Source organism: Propithecus coquereli, unplaced genomic scaffold, assembly GCF_000956105.1.
Source record: "Propithecus coquereli isolate 6110/MARCELLA unplaced genomic scaffold, Pcoq_1.0 Scaffold308, whole genome shotgun sequence".
NCBI classification, from domain to species: Eukaryota; Metazoa; Chordata; class Mammalia; order Primates; family Indriidae; genus Propithecus; species Propithecus coquereli.
In genome coordinates, this window is record NW_012148708.1 from 1,390,140 (window position 1) to 1,408,749 (window position 18,610).

Genomic DNA, 18,610 nt, shown 5'->3' on the forward strand with positions numbered 1-18,610 from the left:
AGTGAGACCCTGTCTCTAAAAAATAAAAATAAGTAAATAAAATTTTTAAAATGTTTCTAGGGAAGGTGAGCTGATGTGTGTGAAGTAGAGGAATGGGGAATGGTTCCTCCTGTTTTAATCAGGGTAGCACCCGTCTTATCAGGTAATTATTTGGGAAGTACTGTGTATGACTCCTTTGTTTCTTTTCCTAAGAAATACTCTTGGCTTTTATTTCCTTTTGACCTTGCATACACAGGAGATTGTTCTAATTGCTCGCTAGCTTTTTTGGAGATTTATGTGACCTACACTGTATCTGACATAGAGGCTTTGCTTACATTGCTTGATTTGTTCTTCGTGGTAAGTCCCAAGGGTGTGGAGGTCACTGTTCAAACCTTAATTGTTTGAACTGTGTGGTTTATACCTTTTTTTTTTTCTCTTATTCTTTGACCAGATCCTTTCTATTGTATCTCATTTGAAACTAATGATTCCAGCCATAGGTTTTAGGTGAGGCCAGTGTTTAGTGAATGGCTAATTCTTAAAGTCACTTTAGGTAGAAGGTCAAAGAGAATTTTCACTGTCTCACATTGTCATGAATGAATATATTTTTCTAATTTTCTTCCTTCTATATTTAAAAATATTTAGCAGTATTCTATAGATATAGTGGAAATTACAAGTTGTTTTCTAGTTTGTATTTTCTGTCACTTAACATTTAGTAAATATTTCATGAATAAATATTGTACTTAATTTTGGTCTAGTCTAAAACAAAGTAAAGTCTCTTCTCACAGGTAATAGTAACTTAAATTCCTTATCTGGCACAACATAGACATTTTTCTAGGCTCATATGACATTTCATTAAATGTTTATTTTCACACATTCATTCAACAAACATTAATTCATTACTTACTAAGTGATGGGTTTGGTACTGGGTGATAAACATAGCAGACCCAGCCAGCATCTGCCCCCTTGGGGCTCATAGTGTATTACTTTTATAAATGTGTTACATTTTCCCCTAATACTATTAACCACCGTTTATTATGTTCTAGTTAATGTGTTAAGCATTTTGAATGCATTACTTCATTTAATCCTTCATATAACCCTATGGAGAAGTGGTATTGTACACCCTCTTTCACAGATGATGAGACTAAGGTGAGAAACTTGCTCAGTGTCACAATGCCAGGACCCAAACCCAGAACTGCCTAATTTTCGACTCCTTCTGGTTTGTCTTCAACTTGCCTTGAACCTCTGACATGATAATTCGGTGCCTCATGTTAAAATAACTGTGTAAGAGTAAAATGTTATTAAGTAGCACAAGAGCACTAATGTCTAAGACGTCTCCGTTTCTCTGCCTGCGCTTTCTCAGGAGGAAACTCTGCACAAGTCGTCCAGCAGCAGCAGCGTGTCTCCCTCCTTCCTGGAAGACGCAGTACTGGAGGCGGCATCCGCCAGGAAGAGTGAGTATTCATGGTGCAAAGAATAGAGTTGGATACCTTGCAAAACACAGTCGACCTAGAACAGGGATCCCAGAGTGTCCCGGGATCATTTTGGGTAGAAGGAACTAACCCTGGCTTTTCACTGGTCAGGAGGAGAAATATTCTTTTATTTTCCTAGGTTGGCACCATGAGGTAGGCTCATCTGATAACCAGGCCTCGGGTTCTTAACTGGTAACAGACCAGGCACATTTGTGTTTATAGATAATAGTTACAGAAAATAAATCAACTGTGTGTGTGAATGGGTATATCTTTTTAGATTAATTACCTCCTTGTTCAGATTTAAACCAGAAGCCGTAGACAGCCATATTTGTCTGCCCTTCCTCCACACCCCAGCCCACCCCACAGACACACACCCGCCCCATATCCACATACACATACAGATAGTGAAAACACTTTTATAACTCTTCAGTGGATTCCGAACACAGATAGCTAAAGGGATTTCTAAAGGCTTTTAGTAATCTTTTTCATCTACAAGATCATTAGAAAGGATTAAAAATTAATTAATTATATATTAAGGATACCTTAGAATATTGGCTTGATCTCTCATACACGTGAAGATTTTAGTGGTTTAAATTCCTTAAATAGTATTTTGATTATTTAAATAGATTATATAAAAAGCAATAGGAGCCAGCTTTGGTTCTTATCTGTAATTGGTATTTGGCCAGGCCCATTAAGTATTATAGGGACCTAATTAAATCACATAATGGATTTTTGTATCTTTTCTTGACTTTAGAAATTGTGTTCATTGTTTTCCTATAGTGATTTCTCTTGGTGGGACAGTCCAAATAGATGAATCACATTTAACTTTGTGTTGACTCTCACTTTCCTCACCCACTCCATTGAAGCAGCTTCACTTTGCAGATAGAGTAGGAGGAAGTACTAAATAAAACTCTGGCAGCATAATTTATTTCTAATGTTCTTCTTATGTTTTCAAAATGTGAATCCAAAATCATTCAGGCACTAAAACATTCTTCTGTTAAACACTGTCCCAAAATATTACGAGGCAGAGAAGAACAATGGTATAATACTACATCAAAGCTGAAATTTACTTTTTGCAATTTAAATACAGCTCAATTTAAACCTAAGGACAAAATAACTTGATAAATATTGGGTTGGTGCAAAAGTAATTGCGGTTTTAGCATTGGTGAAATTTGCCCTTTGATATTGGAATACATTCTTAAATAAATGTGATTATGTTATACATCATTTTAATGCACATTTTCGCTTTATGTTTTTTTGCTAATGACTTATTACTTGCTGTTTATTTTAGACTATGGAAATGATGTTAGACAAAAAGCAAATTAGAGCGATTTTCTTATTCAAGTTCAAAATGGGCCATAAAGCAGCAGAGACAACTCGCAACATCAACAACACATTTGGCCCAGGAACTGCTAATGAACGTACAGGGCAGTGGTGGTTCAAGAAGTTTTGCAAAGGAGATGAGAGCCTTGAAGATGAGGAGTGCAGTGGCTGGCCGTTGGACGTTGATGGCCACCAATTAAGAGCAATCATAAAAGCTGATCCTCTTATATCTACACAAGAAGTTGCCAAAGAACTCGACGTCGACCATTCTGTAGTCGTTCGGCATTTGAAGCAAATCGGAAAGTGAAAAAGCTCACTAAGTGGGTGCCTCATTAGCTGACTGAAAATCAAAAAAATCGTTGAAGTGTCATCTTCTCTTACTGTATGTACGCAGCTACAACGAACCATTTCTCATTGGATTGTGACATGTGACGAAAAGTGGATTTTATATGACAACCAGTGATGACCAGCTCAGTGGTTGGGCCGAGAAGAAGCTCCAAAGCACTTTCCAAAGCCCAAACTTGCACCAAGGTCACTGTTTGGTGGTCTGCTGTCGGTCTGATCCTCTGCAGCTTTCTGAATCCCGATGAAACCATTACATCTGAGAACTATGCTTGGCATATTCATGAGATGCACCAAAAACTGCAGTGCCTGAAGCTGGCATTGGTCAACAGAAAGGGCCCAATTCTTCTCTACAACGCCCAACTGGTCACACAACCAATGCTTCAAAAGTTGAACGCCCGACTGGTCACACAACCAATGCTTCAAAAGTTGAACGAATTGGGCTACAAAGTTTTACTTCATCCGCCATATTCACCTGACCTCTCGCCAAGCGACAGCCACTTCTTCAAGCATCTTCAACATTTTGCAGGGAAAATGCTTCCACAACCAGCAGGATGCAGAAAATGCTTTCCAAGAGTTGGTGGAATCTCAAAGCACGGATTTTTACGATACAGGAATAAACAAACTTATTTCTTGTTGACAAAAATGTGTTGATCGTAATGTTTCCTATTTTGATTAATAAAGATTTGTTTGAGCGTAGTTATAATGATTTAAAATTCACAGTCCAAAACCACAATTACTTTTGCACCAACATAAATATATAGAAAGAGGAGTTTTCCATATCTTAGCTTTAAAACGGAGAATAAGAAAAGAGGGTACACTTGAGAATCTTGGTATGATTTGGTATGAATTTTTGGCCACACAGAATATATATTTTTACATGTTTTTAAAGTAATAACTGAGATTTTATAATTGTAAAATTCTGTGTAAAGTAACAGGGCATTTGTGGGAATCTGAGGCTATAGTTATGCTGTTTTTATGTGTGAATTCGAATGAATAGTAAAAACACAGAACATTTTTTCCTTTTTCTTTGCTATTTCTGTAGCAAGTTTATCTTGCAGAGATTCCTCAATGACAATCCTCAAAGTCTCCTCCTGAGGATTACCATTACCATCTTAAAATAACTCTCCAATGAAACAAATACTTCGTCTTTGAAGGCAGTGTTTGTCACAACGACAAAGTGTTTTCTGTTCAAAAATTCAAACTATAAGATGTGTATTTTGTAAGAGAGTTTATTTCATTTGGTTAAATCTTCAGAGCCTCCAAAATTCTTGCCCATATCATCAACACCGCAGCCAGAGAGAAGGCAGCCACCCCAGAGACGACATTCCATTGAGAAGGAAACGCCCACTAACGTGAGGCAGTTCCTGCCACCGTCGCGGCAGAGCTCCCGCTCTCTCGTAAGTAGGGGAAAGACTGCGTGGTGCCGTGGGGACCAGGGGGAGACTAGAGTCACTGGCTTCCTCACGAAGATGATAAGGAGATAAAAACTTCCAAAGGTTAGAATGAACTTTGAATGACTTATTTATTTACTAGCTAAAGAAAACACACGCTAACCATAATCTAAATGAAAGTTGACCAGTCTTCGTTCATTTTGAGCACTTTTTTTTTTAGAGGATTTATCAATGGTTGAAAATGTGGATTATTATTAAAGAAATGCTTTCTTCCTTTCAAAGGTTTCCTTCCATTTAAAAATTGTTAAAAACTTATCAAAAAACTATAGCAAGATTTTACTACTACAGTAAACAATTTTGTTGAGGCAGAAGTACAAAGGGAAGGGAGAAATTTGATCCATTAATAACCATTGTATTATACATTGTTTTCCAGTATGTTTTGTGATATTGGAACCAAAGCTGATATTTGGACTGGTTAACAATTTTTGCTGTTTTCCAGAGACTTGCAGTTTCTTGTAGTGGCTTCTCATTTCTCAGGACAGTGGGACAGCACACAGGCCCTTCCAGGAAGAATTAATAGATCCACCAGCCAAAGGAGGTCTGCAAAGATTCTTGTGTAGTCCCACTTGGCTTCAGAAATATTTGTAGGCGAAATGCAAGGCTTCAATTGATATTCTACCTACAATCTGATATCTAATGTTTTTTCAAATATTTATGAATACAAAATACTAGAAAATGCTTAAGTCCATTTTTTCTAAGCTGTGATGAGTCACCAGGGTTTCAAATGAACCAACAACAGATGTTCCTCCCTCAAAGAAGAGGGAGAGAGTGTGATTATTGTAAAGACAGGGAGTTTGAACAGAGCACAGAGTGCTGAAATTGCATCAGTCATCTCTATTCCAAAATAATACAACTAAAGAACTAATGATTTTATGGCTTTTTCTGGTAGGATTCCTCTAGCTCCTAAGTAAGCACCAGAGCACTGCTATCTGGCAGTGGTTTGCCAACAGGAAAGCACCTCTGACCAAGACAGGTTCAAACAGTAAAATCCAAAGATTTATTAATGTGAATAAGTTGTTGCTTACCAAAATATACACTTATTGTCACAATTTAAAAATATACGATGCTGAAATAATAATAATAAAAAAGTATACGGAAAATATATATATATATATGTGAGGGAGCTTTGTGATTTTTTTTCAAAGTCCAATAATTAGGATATTCTTTTCTTCACCTAGCTTTTCCTAGAAGCCACTCTATCATTCACTTACATACCTGGCCTTTGTGATCAGATAACCTTATTATTGAGGTTAGACTTAAATTAAAAAATTATCGGTGTAAAAGAACTATTATATTAACTACAGAGTAGTTTCAGCTAATAATAAAAGTTATGCCAAGACCTTCAGCCCACGCCAAAAGCCCATGAACATGTCTTTCCTGGCGAAGCTGAACTTTTAGACTATGCTTGGTCAGGCTCTGAGCTTTTTTTATGGAGAAGGAAGGAGGGCAGGATGAACTAGTTTGCAATCGCTGAAAAAGGTCTCGGTGAACAGGCAGTAGGAGAGCCCCTCTGACCGACACTAGATGATATTCAGGTCACAAAGAACAGCAAGTCCACACGAGAGGAGGAAAGGATGCCTCCCTCCAGCTGCCTCCAGGCAGCAGCTGAGACAAAATGATCATCCCCCTCAAAGCAGTGACTTTTCTTGCTACTAGCTTATCTTGGGAAATCCATAAAATCACACTTTTTAGTAATAGCTTGGTAAGTATTATTTTTAAAAGTGTGGTAATTAGTTTAAAATTTTACCTGCATTTTAGAAGGCAAGGAATTATTTTGTATTTATAACAGCTCAATTGAAAATGTCAGTAACGTTTTTGTTGTCGATAATTTTTATTTTTCTGTCATCCTTCTTTTCCTTAGGATGTTTAAAATGAATTTTTTTCGTCATTTGGTCAAATAACTGAGGGTGATTGCCCACCAAGTCGAAAAGCAACTTGTCTCTAATATCTTCCCAGGGGCAGGAGCAAGTAGCTACCTGGCATATACTCCCTGGAAGCCAGTCCATGCTTTCTTGGGCACAGGGACAGTTGCCTGTGTCCTGTGTCCCAGCAAGCGCCATTTAGGAGACTCAGAGTGTTCCCAGGACCACCAAGTTAGAAAAATCCTAAATTTAAACCTTCGCTGTGTCAACTCTAAGATTCTGCAGGAATGACGTCGTGGCTTGCGTACTGATTTATACATATGGATGCAGATGTTGGCATGGGCTGTTATCATCTTCGTGGTGTTTTTTGTTTTGTTTTTCTTTCACGATCTGTAATCACTATTTGTAGGTCACTCATGTTCAGCATTATTTTCTCCTTTTCTTTTCCCCTTGCCATTTTCTTTTTCCCTTATCTGTTGTTCAGGTGCCTAGGATAACCAGTGTATGGCCAAGGACGCCTTTCCGACCACTTTTTTCTACCATACAAACAGCTTCTCTGCTCAGCTCTCATCCTTTCGAAGCAGCCATGTTTGGGGTAGCAGGGGCTATGTATTATCTATGTGAGAGAGCTTTTACCAGCAGGTGGAAATCCTCAAAGGTTGGCCTCTTTCTGCTGGTTCTGGGAATCATTTTATTCTCTCTATCTCTTTGACAATGATACTTCAGCTACTGCACTCTGCAAGAATTAACAGCTTAGACGGGCACTTTGCTTCTGACCGTTGATTCCAGTCTTGTGTAGGATGCATAGATCATGCCATGATCTCAGCTGAGAGGGAAAGGACAACAAACTCAAAATGCAGCATCGGATTAGAGGGACCTGTGGATGTTTGTCTCTTCATGTGACCCAATTGTATAGCAGGGGCCCCCTTTTTCCATGTGTAGGAGGCACCCTTAGAGCTGTGGGTGCTTTTCTCTTGCCCCGCTACCATCAGAAGAGCATTTGCTCACTCAGTGAGCAGAACAGCCTCTTGCCAGGCCAGGTAGCCACAGTGGACGCCCCCACCCCACCCTCCACAGCTTCCTGCACACCCCACCAAGAGCTCTGCAGGCCACGTACCCAGAGGATGGGCCTCCCTGGGCTCAGGAAACCCGTGTGTTCTCAGCAGCTGTCATGAAGCTGTGTCGTGAAGATCACAGTATTACATCTCTAAAGAGAGAAATTTTGTTTTCTTTTTATTGATGTGGTTATTTAAAATATTTTAAGTCTGCATTTTGTTACTGTTTTTTGAGATTTTTACACAGAATGATATATTTTACTATTATTTGAACTTTCATTATAAGTGAAATAGAAAGCCCTGGGCCCACACGGAGCCTCTTCCACGCCCAGTGTAGCAGGTGCTGCAGAGCAGCCTCGTGGACTCAGGCAGGGCCTGGCGCTCCTGCCCTTTATTTTCTAATCTTGCCCTTGACAGATGACCCTCCAGCCGGTTTCTTTGTTATTCTCCCTTACCCGTGTTGGTATAGAAAGGAACTGGAATGTAAGTGTGACACAACGCATTCCTTTCTCTGTTCTTTGTCTTGAAGTACTGAGGGAGCCACCTTCCCTTTTTCCGTTTTGGATCTGGCCTGTGGAGCAGCTCGTGGTCAGGGACTGGGGTGGCTTTAACTCCTGTCACTCCTGCTGCCACTACTGAAGACCTCCTGGCAATTTATTATCAATCCTCCCCCGACAGAGATACCTGTGCACTAAGTCCACATGCTACTCCAGGCAAAGAGAGGATTCACTTTTAGTTTTAAAGTTGAATTTGAACCCCCCCCAGAAGAGTAATTAAACTTAATAGTTGCTATTTTAATTTAAATTCGCCTCCCTTTGGTTTATTAAAAACTCAAAAACCAATGTTTATTTTGGATAATTTTCAAATATCTGTTACTTATTTATGAAGTTTTTACTAATCAAGAACAGTGTATAAAAGATAACTCTTCCCATTTCTCTCTATGGCTCAATAACCAAAATGTTATATTATCTCTCTAACCTCTGTGCTGCCTAACTCTGACCCTTTCTGAATGGTAAAATATAACCAGTATATTCAACAAAATCTCAGCAATTTAAGTTCTATGCATAAAAGCAAGTTTTAAAGGCACGTCTGTTCCTATAGAATATTGTAATCTTTATTAAAACTCTTTCAGATTTACCCTCCCTTTCCTAAATTTGGGGATCACACTGAAACACAGACAAGGGAACTAGAGCTGTGCGGGGGCCTCCATGGCACCATGGGGACCGGGCCCTCGCTCCTGTCGGAGCCCTAAGTGCTCTTTACGTTTTGGAGCGTTACTAGCTCAGCAGCATCTGTTAAAGTTTAATTTGGCTATGAGGATGTCGAATTAATACTTTTGTCAATTGAAAAAAATAATTAAAACTATTCTAGTAACTATTTGTCATTTTCTTTCATGTTGCATTAAAGTTTTGTTGTCCTTGGGAAAGCTCCAGAATTAAAACATTAGCATTTGACCAGATGGAAATTATTTTATTAAAGTTTAGTCTGTTTGAAATTTCTAAAAAGAACAAGAAAACAAGCAAAAATCCATGATTTTTAATTTTATCCTATGAAGTACTGGATTTGCACATGGTTCAAAGCGTTAAGTTGAAAGTATGCTTGACTAAGCCCTTTTGTGACTTAAGACTGAAAAGAAAGAAGTACAGGCTGTCAGGTTTATTGTGTGTGCTAGGCTATCCCACAAATAAAAAAGAATTATACCATCTACCTGAAATGTTTACTAACTCAGGTATTCTAGGCATAAAGTTAATTAAATTGGCACTGTTTGCTATTTTCCTAGCACGCACAATAACAAAACTGGTTATCTGGTTATTTCTAGATACATACATTAATTATTATGTTGCAGCTTAGCAATTTCATCATATAATTAGTTGTCAGAAAATGTACCAAAGTCATACTCATTATTGATGAATAAAAATGATCATAGGAAAACTTCTTCTGAAATGCTGTAAAAGCTGAGAAAAGCAGTTGTTGAGATATATTCGGCTGGCATTACTTATTTAGTGCACAGCTTTAATGGCCTAATCTTCAAAAAGGCAATTCATTGTTCCCACTTGATGCTACTCTCTTTTCTCAGGGTGGCGCAAATCAGAGTAGAAATTGAACATGCCAATTTAATCCTGTCATCTTTGAAAGCAGCTCCCGTTGAAAGAGAAAATTGTGTGATGGGTGATTTTTTTATGAGTATTTTGAGTGTCTTGGAGCAAATGATATAATCTTTCTGAATAAGCTATTCCCCTGCCTTCCAAATACTAATAAACTCCTCATCTTAAAACTCCACTTGCAGAATTGTTTTTCGAAATAGTTTTAAGCAAATTTAATCTTCATTAAGATAGTTTGAACAGAGACGAGTTTGATTGATTTTTAGTAAGAAGCAGTAGTTCATCATACTACTTGTTTTTTAGTAAATGCTAATGTTTGTCAAGTTTGCAGCCTAGGTTGATTTTTCTTTCCCTGATTGAGAGAACTGAATGTTAGGACTCCATAACTGACTGTGGTCACAGTCCTGTGCTTTCTCGCTTGGCTTGCTGGATTCCAGAAGCCTGTGAGAACGCCGTTGTGTGTGTGGGAGTGAATGGTAATGTGTTTGTGCTGAGGACATTCGGTTTCAGTGTCACTGCACCACAATGGCCCCTTGAAGCCTGGCAGGGTCCAAATGCACAAGACCATTCTTTCTTTCTCTGAGATCCACCAATCCAGTGCCGGCCGGACGGGGCGGATGGGCCTGAGGCTCACTCGGCGGGATCAGTCACATCAGCACTCCTGCAGCTGTTTTCAGGGAAACCATTGGCATAAGGCAGCCAGCATAAATATTTATTATGAAATTCTTTTGAATTTCTCCACACCGTCCCAGTGCTGACTGTGCATTCAGTTGTTGAAAAGTAATAAGAGAACTCTGGAGAACCGTAGGGCAGCCTGGAGAGAATGCCTTTCCTGTGTCACCAGTATGCTCGGTTCCGGTCCCGCTGGCACCGTTAGGCTGTGTGAAGGTGCTGACGTAACTGATCCCTAGATAGTGCTCGTCAGTGTAAATTACTAACCCCCTTCTTGCGGCCATTCTGGGTACCACAAACCAGTTTTAAAAGACAAGACCAATGTTGTAAATTTGCTACTTACCTGTTAGTATATAGTGTATAACACAACACTAAATAATGTCTTTGCATAATCATGGGAGGAAACTGACATAAAATTGGTTTAGAACAAAATTTTTTCACAATTTTAAGCAGACACGTAGCTCTGCCTAATGATATAGAGTGACTAGTGGTGGAATATCTGAACACATGTGAGGAACCTTCATTTACTGGAAATTTTGATAGGCTACAATGTTTCACAGGGTCCCCAGATGTTTTCTGCATCTGTGGTTCTCTGTGTAATTAGAAATGGTGTGGTCCCCAGAGGGAGCCAGGTCTGTCCCAGTGGTCACTGGGAAACCTCTTCTCTGAAGCTACTAACCTGGTGTCTGATCTGAAGGGAAATTTTGCACTTCCAAAACGGGGGGTGGGGGTTTCTTATTCATGTGGCATTCTGAATTTCAGGAGGAGTTCTGCTACCCAGTGGAGTGCCTTGCTCTCACTGTGGAGGAAGTGATGCATATTCGCCAGGTGCTGGTGAAGGCGGAGCTGGAAAAATACCAACAGTATAAAGATGTCTACACTGCCCTGAAAAAAGGAAAGGTAGAGCTGTTTAACATTGACTGATGAGAAGGGTAGAAGACTGGCCAGTCCCATGCATGGCCTCCTAGGAGGGTTGTCTGCTGGCCACATGGTACAGGACAGTTTTAGGGGATTGTAGGAGGTAAGATGTTCATACTCTAGTGGACGGTCCCTGTTCTGCCTTGCTCACAAGAAGGGAGTCTTTTTGTTTCTCCCTTAGAAATCAAAATCTGTGGAAGGGCTGGGCGCCGTGGCTCAAGCCTGTAATCCTAGCTCTCTGGGAGGCCGAGGCGGGCAGATTGTTTGAGCTCAGGAGTTCGAAACCAGCCTGAGCAAGAGCGAGACCCCGTCTCTACTAAAAATAGAAAGAAATTAATTGGACAACTAAAAATATATAGAAAAAATTAGCCGGACCTGGTGGCACATGCCTATAGTCCCAGCTACTTGGGAGGCTGAGGCAGGAGGATCGCTTGAGCCCAGGAGTTTGAGGTTGCTGTGAGCTAGGCTGACACCACGGCACTCTAGCCCGGGCAACACAGTGAGACTCTGTCTCAAAAAAAAAAAAATCTGTGGAAGGTTTTAAAACAACCGTAATAATCACACACCTTCATTAAACCATGTCTGCATTTAGTCTTTATACTTTTAAAGGATCTGTAAAGAAAATATATCTGAGAAACAGAAGAGAGTTTTTTAAAACCTTCAGATTGCTTCCATGATGGTGAGACACTTGAGAGCTGTGGCTTTTTATTACCTTTTAAAATACAATTATAATTAAATACAAACCCAGATTAGTAGCAGTATCACAGAGCGCCAACCGTTACAAACAGGACTTCTGACTTCTCCTCCTCCTGTCTACTCAGCTTCCCCAATGTATAAATGTAAAGTACACTCAAACGTGGAAATCAGCTGTTAGCAATGCTACTTTCTCCTTTTAAATTTGTATTTTTTAGCTCTGCTTTTGTTGCCGAACCAGGAGGTTTTCCTTCTTCACCTGGTCTTATACCTGTCAGTTCTGTAAGAGGTAAGGTGTTTTGTAATTGATGAAAGGATAAGTGTAACAAATGTGAGAGAAATACTGTGCCTTCCCGCCCATTCTGCTGTGCTACCTCGTGCTAGCCTTGGGTTAGGAATATTGATTTCCTCAAGAGGACGGACCAAACATGCATTTGGTGTTGAACCTGGAAAATGTTTCTCTGCATGTTACTTTTACGTAGCCAAGATAATTCTAATTATATGTCATGTTCGAACATAAAAAACAGATATGGTTATCACGTGGTCCCTAAATAGACAAGTAAAAGAATTCCAAACAGATAGAAGTTGATCCTTTTACAGGAGACAGTGTTAGAGTGAAGTTTTACAGATTGATTGTCTTTCAGGCAATCCTCAGTGTATCAATTTGTTACATTGTGACAGAAGAACCAGAAAGTTTTTGTAGCTGATTTTAGAAATTCACAACTGTGCAGCTTTCGGCTTCTCTAACCCCCCAATCACCTTCATTCTGTCATACCAAGTAACGCTTCTGATTTTGCGTGCAGGCCGGTGTGCTCACAGTGTTGCAAAAAGGTAAGCTGAGCTGGGGTAAGTTATAACTTGTGTTCGTTTTAATGACTCTGCCTCTGTAACAGTACCGCTCATTGTCGGCTTTATTTGGGATAACAGATGCGGCTGCCTTCCAAGCCATACTCCACTCTTCCTATCTTTTCGTTGGGACCTTCTGCCTTGCAAAGAGGGGAAAGCTGTGTGAGGTCAGAAAAACCCTCTACCGGCCACCATCGGCCACTTCGGAGCATTGCCAGGTGAGCAAGGGGCTTGGGTCTTCAAAGCATCCATTGTAAAAGAAGAATACTACTCTTTTTGAGGATTCTAGTGAGGTGTCAGGGTTTGGGCTGGGCTCGAGGGGGTTTGGTTGGTTGGTTGGTTGGCTGGTGAGGTGGTTTTTGGTTTTTTTTAAGAGACAAGGTCTCACCCTGTCACCCAGGCTGGAATGCAGTGGCAGGATCATAGCTCACAGCAGCCTCAAACTCCTGGGCTCAGGCGATCCTCCCACCTCAGCCTCCCAAAGTGCCAGGATTACAGGCATGAGCCACCGTACCCAGCCTGGCTGGTTTTAATATAGTTGTAAATTTACACACCAATCTCTAAAGCTTCCCCACAGGTAACTTTTCAAGGGATAATAGCTAGCTACTTGAAGGATACTTCCGTCACATAGTTGTTATTTTTTCTACAATGCTTTCGAAATACTTTATTGTGTCCTTTACAAGTCATCTTTAACACGGACCTTGTTTTCAGTAGAGTTGAAAACTTACATGTGACAGTCTAAGCCTTTTCTTCTTTAATTTTGAAAGAAAATCTGTTTAATCCCGTGTTTACAACATCTGTGGTAGCTTTGGCTTACTTTACTGTTACAAAGGCAGAAATAAAGCTTTATGCCAAGAGCTGGCAATTTAAATGAAAAAAAAAAATTCCTGAGTACCAGCCCCTTTACATTTAATGTGGAATAAGGGCCGGGCGCAGTGGCTCACACCTATAATCCTAGCACTCTGGGAGGCCGAGGCGGGTGGATTGTTTGAGCTCAGGAGTTTGAGACCAGCCTGAGCAAGAGCGAGACCCTGTCTCTACTAAAAATAGAAAGAAATTAGCTGGACAACTAAAAATATATATATGTATAAAAAAATTAGCCGGGCATGGTGGCGCATGCCCGTAGTCCCAGTTACTCGGGAGGCTGAGGCAGAAGGATCGCCTGAGCCCAGGAGTTTGAGGTTGCTGTGAGCTAGGCTGACCGCCATGGCACTCTAGCCCGGGCAACAGAGTGAGACTCTGTCTCAAAAAAAAAAAAAAAAAATGTGGAATAAGGTTAGCGTTGGTCTTTAAGAAAGATAGAAAGAGGCAGACCAGCTGAAGTCCACACTGGCAGGGCTGCGAGGCTGGGTTTTGGTGCACCAGCGCGTGTCAGGCTGTGGACAGTGAGGTGAGGAAGCTGCGAACCCCACACGAAACTTGTACCTGAAATGCCTGCCCTGTGGTTGGACTCTGTCTCCTGAGACGCCACTGCTCTGTGATGACCCCTGAGAGTGAACTGGCAGTGGGCTCAAGGCAGTGCACATAGCAGCTGTTTTCCCTGTACCTGCTCTGAACTTACTGTGTATTATGCGTTGCATCTTAATTAAAATAGTAGATGAGTAGGTGATTCCTGGTTTTCTCAAACATTCCTGAAAGCATTCGTTATGATTTTGGTCTGGTGAACTCCAGGTTTCTGCAATCCAAATAACCAATCACCCAAATATCGAGAATTGTTGAGCAGGGCAAGGCATGTTTGATAAATACACAAATGATAAGAAAACTGGTGAAGAGATAATTTTTCAAGATCTATCATAGGATTAAGATAAACTTACTTCAGTTTCCTAAAGTCTGACCTACCATCTACAGTTAACTAGTGTTCACTGTTCAGAGGGTCACCAGATCCCTGGAGAAAGAAATTTAAGTCCTTTTAAATCATCAGCAGGACATTAGCATCATGTATTTTATCTCATTTTTAGTTGTTGGAATTCACCATCCATGTAAATATCATAATCAGGTGAATAGTCTATTTTCCAAAAATTCTAGAAGGGTGGTTAAGAGTTTTTAGTTTTATTTCTTAATAAAACATATCCAGGTTTCTTTTCTAAAAATATTTTTGAGCCTTGTCTCTAATAAGAAATTCTTTGGAAGAACATACCATGATTAAATCACTCATCTATTCCATGATGTTTGAACAACAAATTTACTTTTTTTTTTTTAAGAGAGACAAGGTCCCACTCTGTCACCCTGGATAGAGTACAGTGGTGTCATCATAGCTTACTGCAGCCTAAAACTCCTGGGCTCAAGTGATCCTCCTGCCTCAGCCTCCCACGTAGCTGGGACTACAAGCGTGCACCACCACACTTGGCTAATTTTTCTATTTTTAGTAGAGATGGGGTCTTGCTCAGGCTGGTCTCGAACTCCTGAGCTCAAACGATCCTCCCACCTCGGCCTCCCGGAATGCTAGTCTTACAGGCGTGAGCCACCAAGCCTGGCCTACTTTTTTTTTTTTAATCCATATTTTCTTAGTATTGCAGTAGACCTATAAGTAACAGTGCATATTTTGGTTTTTTCCCCCCCAGGTTCTCCTCAAAATCTAAGTCTGTGGACAAATCAGATGAAGAACTCCAATTTCCCAAAGAGCTGATGGAGGACTGGAGCACCATGGAGGTGTGTGTGGACTGCAAAAAGTTCATTTCGGAAATCATCAGTTCAAGCCGGCGCAGCCTGGTGTTGGCCAACAAAAGAGCCCGATTAAAAAGGAAAACACAGTCTTTCTATATGTCCTCACCAGGCCCCTCGGAGTACTGCCCTTCAGAGAGGACGATCAATGAGATCTGAGCCTCGTGCCTTTCGGTTGCTTTTGTGTTCAGAGTCGGCATCAGTGCACGAGAACACTGAACCGGACTGTCTCTCCCTTCCATGGTTTTATTTAATAGGCTTGAATTTGCATTAGATCAGATTCTTTGCTGCATCACATTGTTCCACAGACTGAATGCTGTGTTTATATCGATTGATGATACGTGACAGGTCAGCCAATTGCTCGTTTGCACTGAGAGAGGACAGTAGTTTGAAACTTGCTTTTGTGTGTCTGTGGGCTTTGGAAGCCAGAAACTTTTTCCTTAGTTCAGTTTTTTATTGTTCCGCGAATAATTTCCTGACTAAGGCAAAAAGCTTCTCCTATGAGAAATCAGCCTAACGGAGGTGTCGATGTTAGCACAGTCCTAAGCAGTAAGTCATATTGGCATTTCCACGCGACAGTGTTTCTACCCCATGTACATAGTGATCCGGAGCCCTGCCACACACCCGGGACCTGGAGGCGGGCCAGGCTGTTTATCGTCTTACGGCACAAAACCTAGAAGGATTCGCTGACGCTATCAACTGATCTTTAAGTTATTGTTGCTCTGAGATAAAAATTACACAAGGGACTTTACATCTGCATTCTAGTGCAAAACATCTGAATGAGCCGCACGCCCACCTGGGTGGCTGTTTCCTCTGAGCTGCCGTGTTTGTCCCGGTGCCATGGATCAGAGTCTCCCAAGTGGGGGACAGGCTTTCATTCCCTTTCTTGAATGTATTACGGTTACTAATAGTTTTATAACGAGTGTCTAAGAATTAAAGCTTTGTGGGAGCCTCAGGACAAAGGAAGGCTAAAGACTTGGCAAGAAGTGCGTGTATTTGTTAACTGCGAGGAGGGCTGCGGCGGCGTAGGTGCCAGCTGTCGGCCGCGCTGCGGGACGGGAGCTGGAGCTCGTGATTCTCAGCTGTGTTTTTCATAACTTTATAGTGCAGCCATCATGACTAAATTAAGCCACAATTTGGTATCTAAGGTCTCAAACTGAAATTTATTTTTATAAATGAATTTTAAAAGAAAAATATCTAGCTCTTTGAAATTAGAAGAAAATTAACCTGCCGACAGACAAAATTTTCAGATGCTTTTTGCACTAGTTTTCCTTGCAAATGACGTGAGTGAGCAGGTCGGGTTTGGGATGAAAGTGCATTGAGGGTGCGTTGCGTACCTGAGATGTCTCAGCTTGTTTGGCCCACACCGTGGGCTGTGCTTTATTAGTTTGGTGTGCTCACAGATGACCAGCCAATCAAATTGTTGTTACTGTTTGGAAAATCAATCAACGCACATGCACAATGATTTCCTGAAAGCCATAGGACACATCTGTAGTCAGCCTGGTGACCGCACCATCGAATGGGAGGCGTGGCAGCCGCGTCTCGTCCCGCGTTAAAGCACAGCGACATTTCCACACTAATTAACAGCGATACCTCAGGACTGCTCCCATGGTAGTTTTTAAACGATTGAAATTTACACTTTAGAAAATGGCTTAAAATTACTTATGAAATAAACTTTACCAATTGACTAAAATAATGCATGTTAACGGTTCATCTGAATTTGCATGTTAGTGGGCCAGCAGAGAACCCTTATTGATTATTTAAGTGTTTGAATTATTTTAAAGACTCCTGTTTAATAAAAGCATTAGAAGTTGTATTGGGTGAATCTCATTTATAAAATTTTCTAAGAGACTGTCTGACAGTTAGGTGGGACCCACCCCCTTCACTGGACCCAGGCTTGAGCTTCCTAAAGAACTGCCAGGAAGGGTACACAGGGGAGGAAACGGTCTTTAGATATGAACATAAACATGCACCTAGGAGACTAATGAGTAGTTACTGTTTTTATTAAAACATAAGAAACTACACCCCCCAAATAAGAATTTCATTCATGTTCACAAAGCAAACATCTAGTAAATCTCTTTTACTTCACTTCTTTGGGTCTACGTTACTATATAGGATGATCTGGGCATTACGATCACCTCTCACCAGAGCATTAGAATATAAATTCTTGAACAGCGTTAGCAGGGTTTGCCAAGTGCATTAAAGAGGTCAAGTGGATGGTGTGTCCATATGAAACAGTTTGCAGGAAGCCGTATAAGAAAGGGCACATGGCACACTTACAGTTGTGAAAATCAAATTAGCATCATTTTTTGGTTGCCAAAGCAAATTCTTGCGTTTAACCCTCCCATATCCATGATATGTACACCCTCCAACACTGCGCCTAAGTTAGGTAATTCGCTAGGAGCTTGTGGAGCTTAGTTTATAAAACCTTAGCCTCGTCCAACTTTAGGCACAGCTTCCTGTTCTTCCTTCTAAAACAGCCTCCCTTTGCAGTGTTCCTTTTTGTCCTGGTTTCCTGCTGTTCGGGTTTTACTTCTAATCCAATCACAGCAATGTTGCAGTCTGGCCGGTCTTGGTCGGGGTCTGCCGCATCCCTGAGCGCAGGCGCATATCGGAGCAGTTGTCCCTGCTCTCACCCAGCTCCCTCCAGGCCCGGGCACCAGTTCCTTTGGTCCCACATGTCTTGAAGTCACGCTGTTGGGAAGCCTGTGCTTCCTCCCCGTGGCTTAACTTTCTGTCAGTGTCAGAGTATACAAGGATGCTTGTGAACACTGTAGCATATTTATTAATATTTAAAAGGCACTCATTCAGGGGACAATGGGCTTAACTCTCCCAAGGCAAGTAAAAACTCAAATAATTGATATGTACACTAACTTAACTTAGATTCCAAGTCTTAAGCCTTCCAAATTAAACCAGAGGTTGTTATGTAGGAGTTTTAAAAATAACCTTATGTTCGAAGAGATATGTGATTAGCAGCATGAACCCATACCATGAAATTTTTAAGGCTTTTATTTTTCTAACTCTATTAATAAATATAGGACTGGAATTTAGGTATCATATAGGAAACATGAAAGTTTTAAATTATGTTGCCATTTGCTAAAGCAAAATAGAAAATTTTGTACATGCAACACTGTTGAAGGACCATGAGGAAATGTGTACTGCGTACTGGGCTTCTGCGTGATTGTACTAAATGTTTTTCATTACAGTCTTTTATTTTAACAGTTATCGAGGGAT

At 40.7% G+C, this 18,610-nt stretch overlaps 1 protein-coding gene across 2 annotated transcripts in view; it reads left to right on the top strand.

Annotated features, from left to right (window-relative positions):
* The window catches only part of SPIRE1 (spire-type actin nucleation factor 1), a 142,200-nt gene extending 125,630 nt beyond the window's left edge, over positions 1-16,570 (top strand). For both annotated transcript variants that reach the window (XM_012649996.1, XM_012649997.1), the window contains 7 exons: positions 1,340-1,430; positions 4,371-4,513; positions 11,021-11,158; positions 12,088-12,158; positions 12,673-12,700; positions 12,797-12,933; positions 15,277-16,570. In XM_012649996.1, coding sequence (XP_012505450.1) covers positions 1,340-1,430; positions 4,371-4,513; positions 11,021-11,158; positions 12,088-12,158; positions 12,673-12,700; positions 12,797-12,933; positions 15,277-15,535 — 867 coding nt within the window. In that variant the 3' untranslated portion in view covers positions 15,536-16,570. The remainder of the gene's footprint in view (positions 1-1,339; positions 1,431-4,370; positions 4,514-11,020; positions 11,159-12,087; positions 12,159-12,672; positions 12,701-12,796; positions 12,934-15,276) is intronic.
* The last annotated feature ends 2,040 nt before the right edge of the window (positions 16,571-18,610 follow it).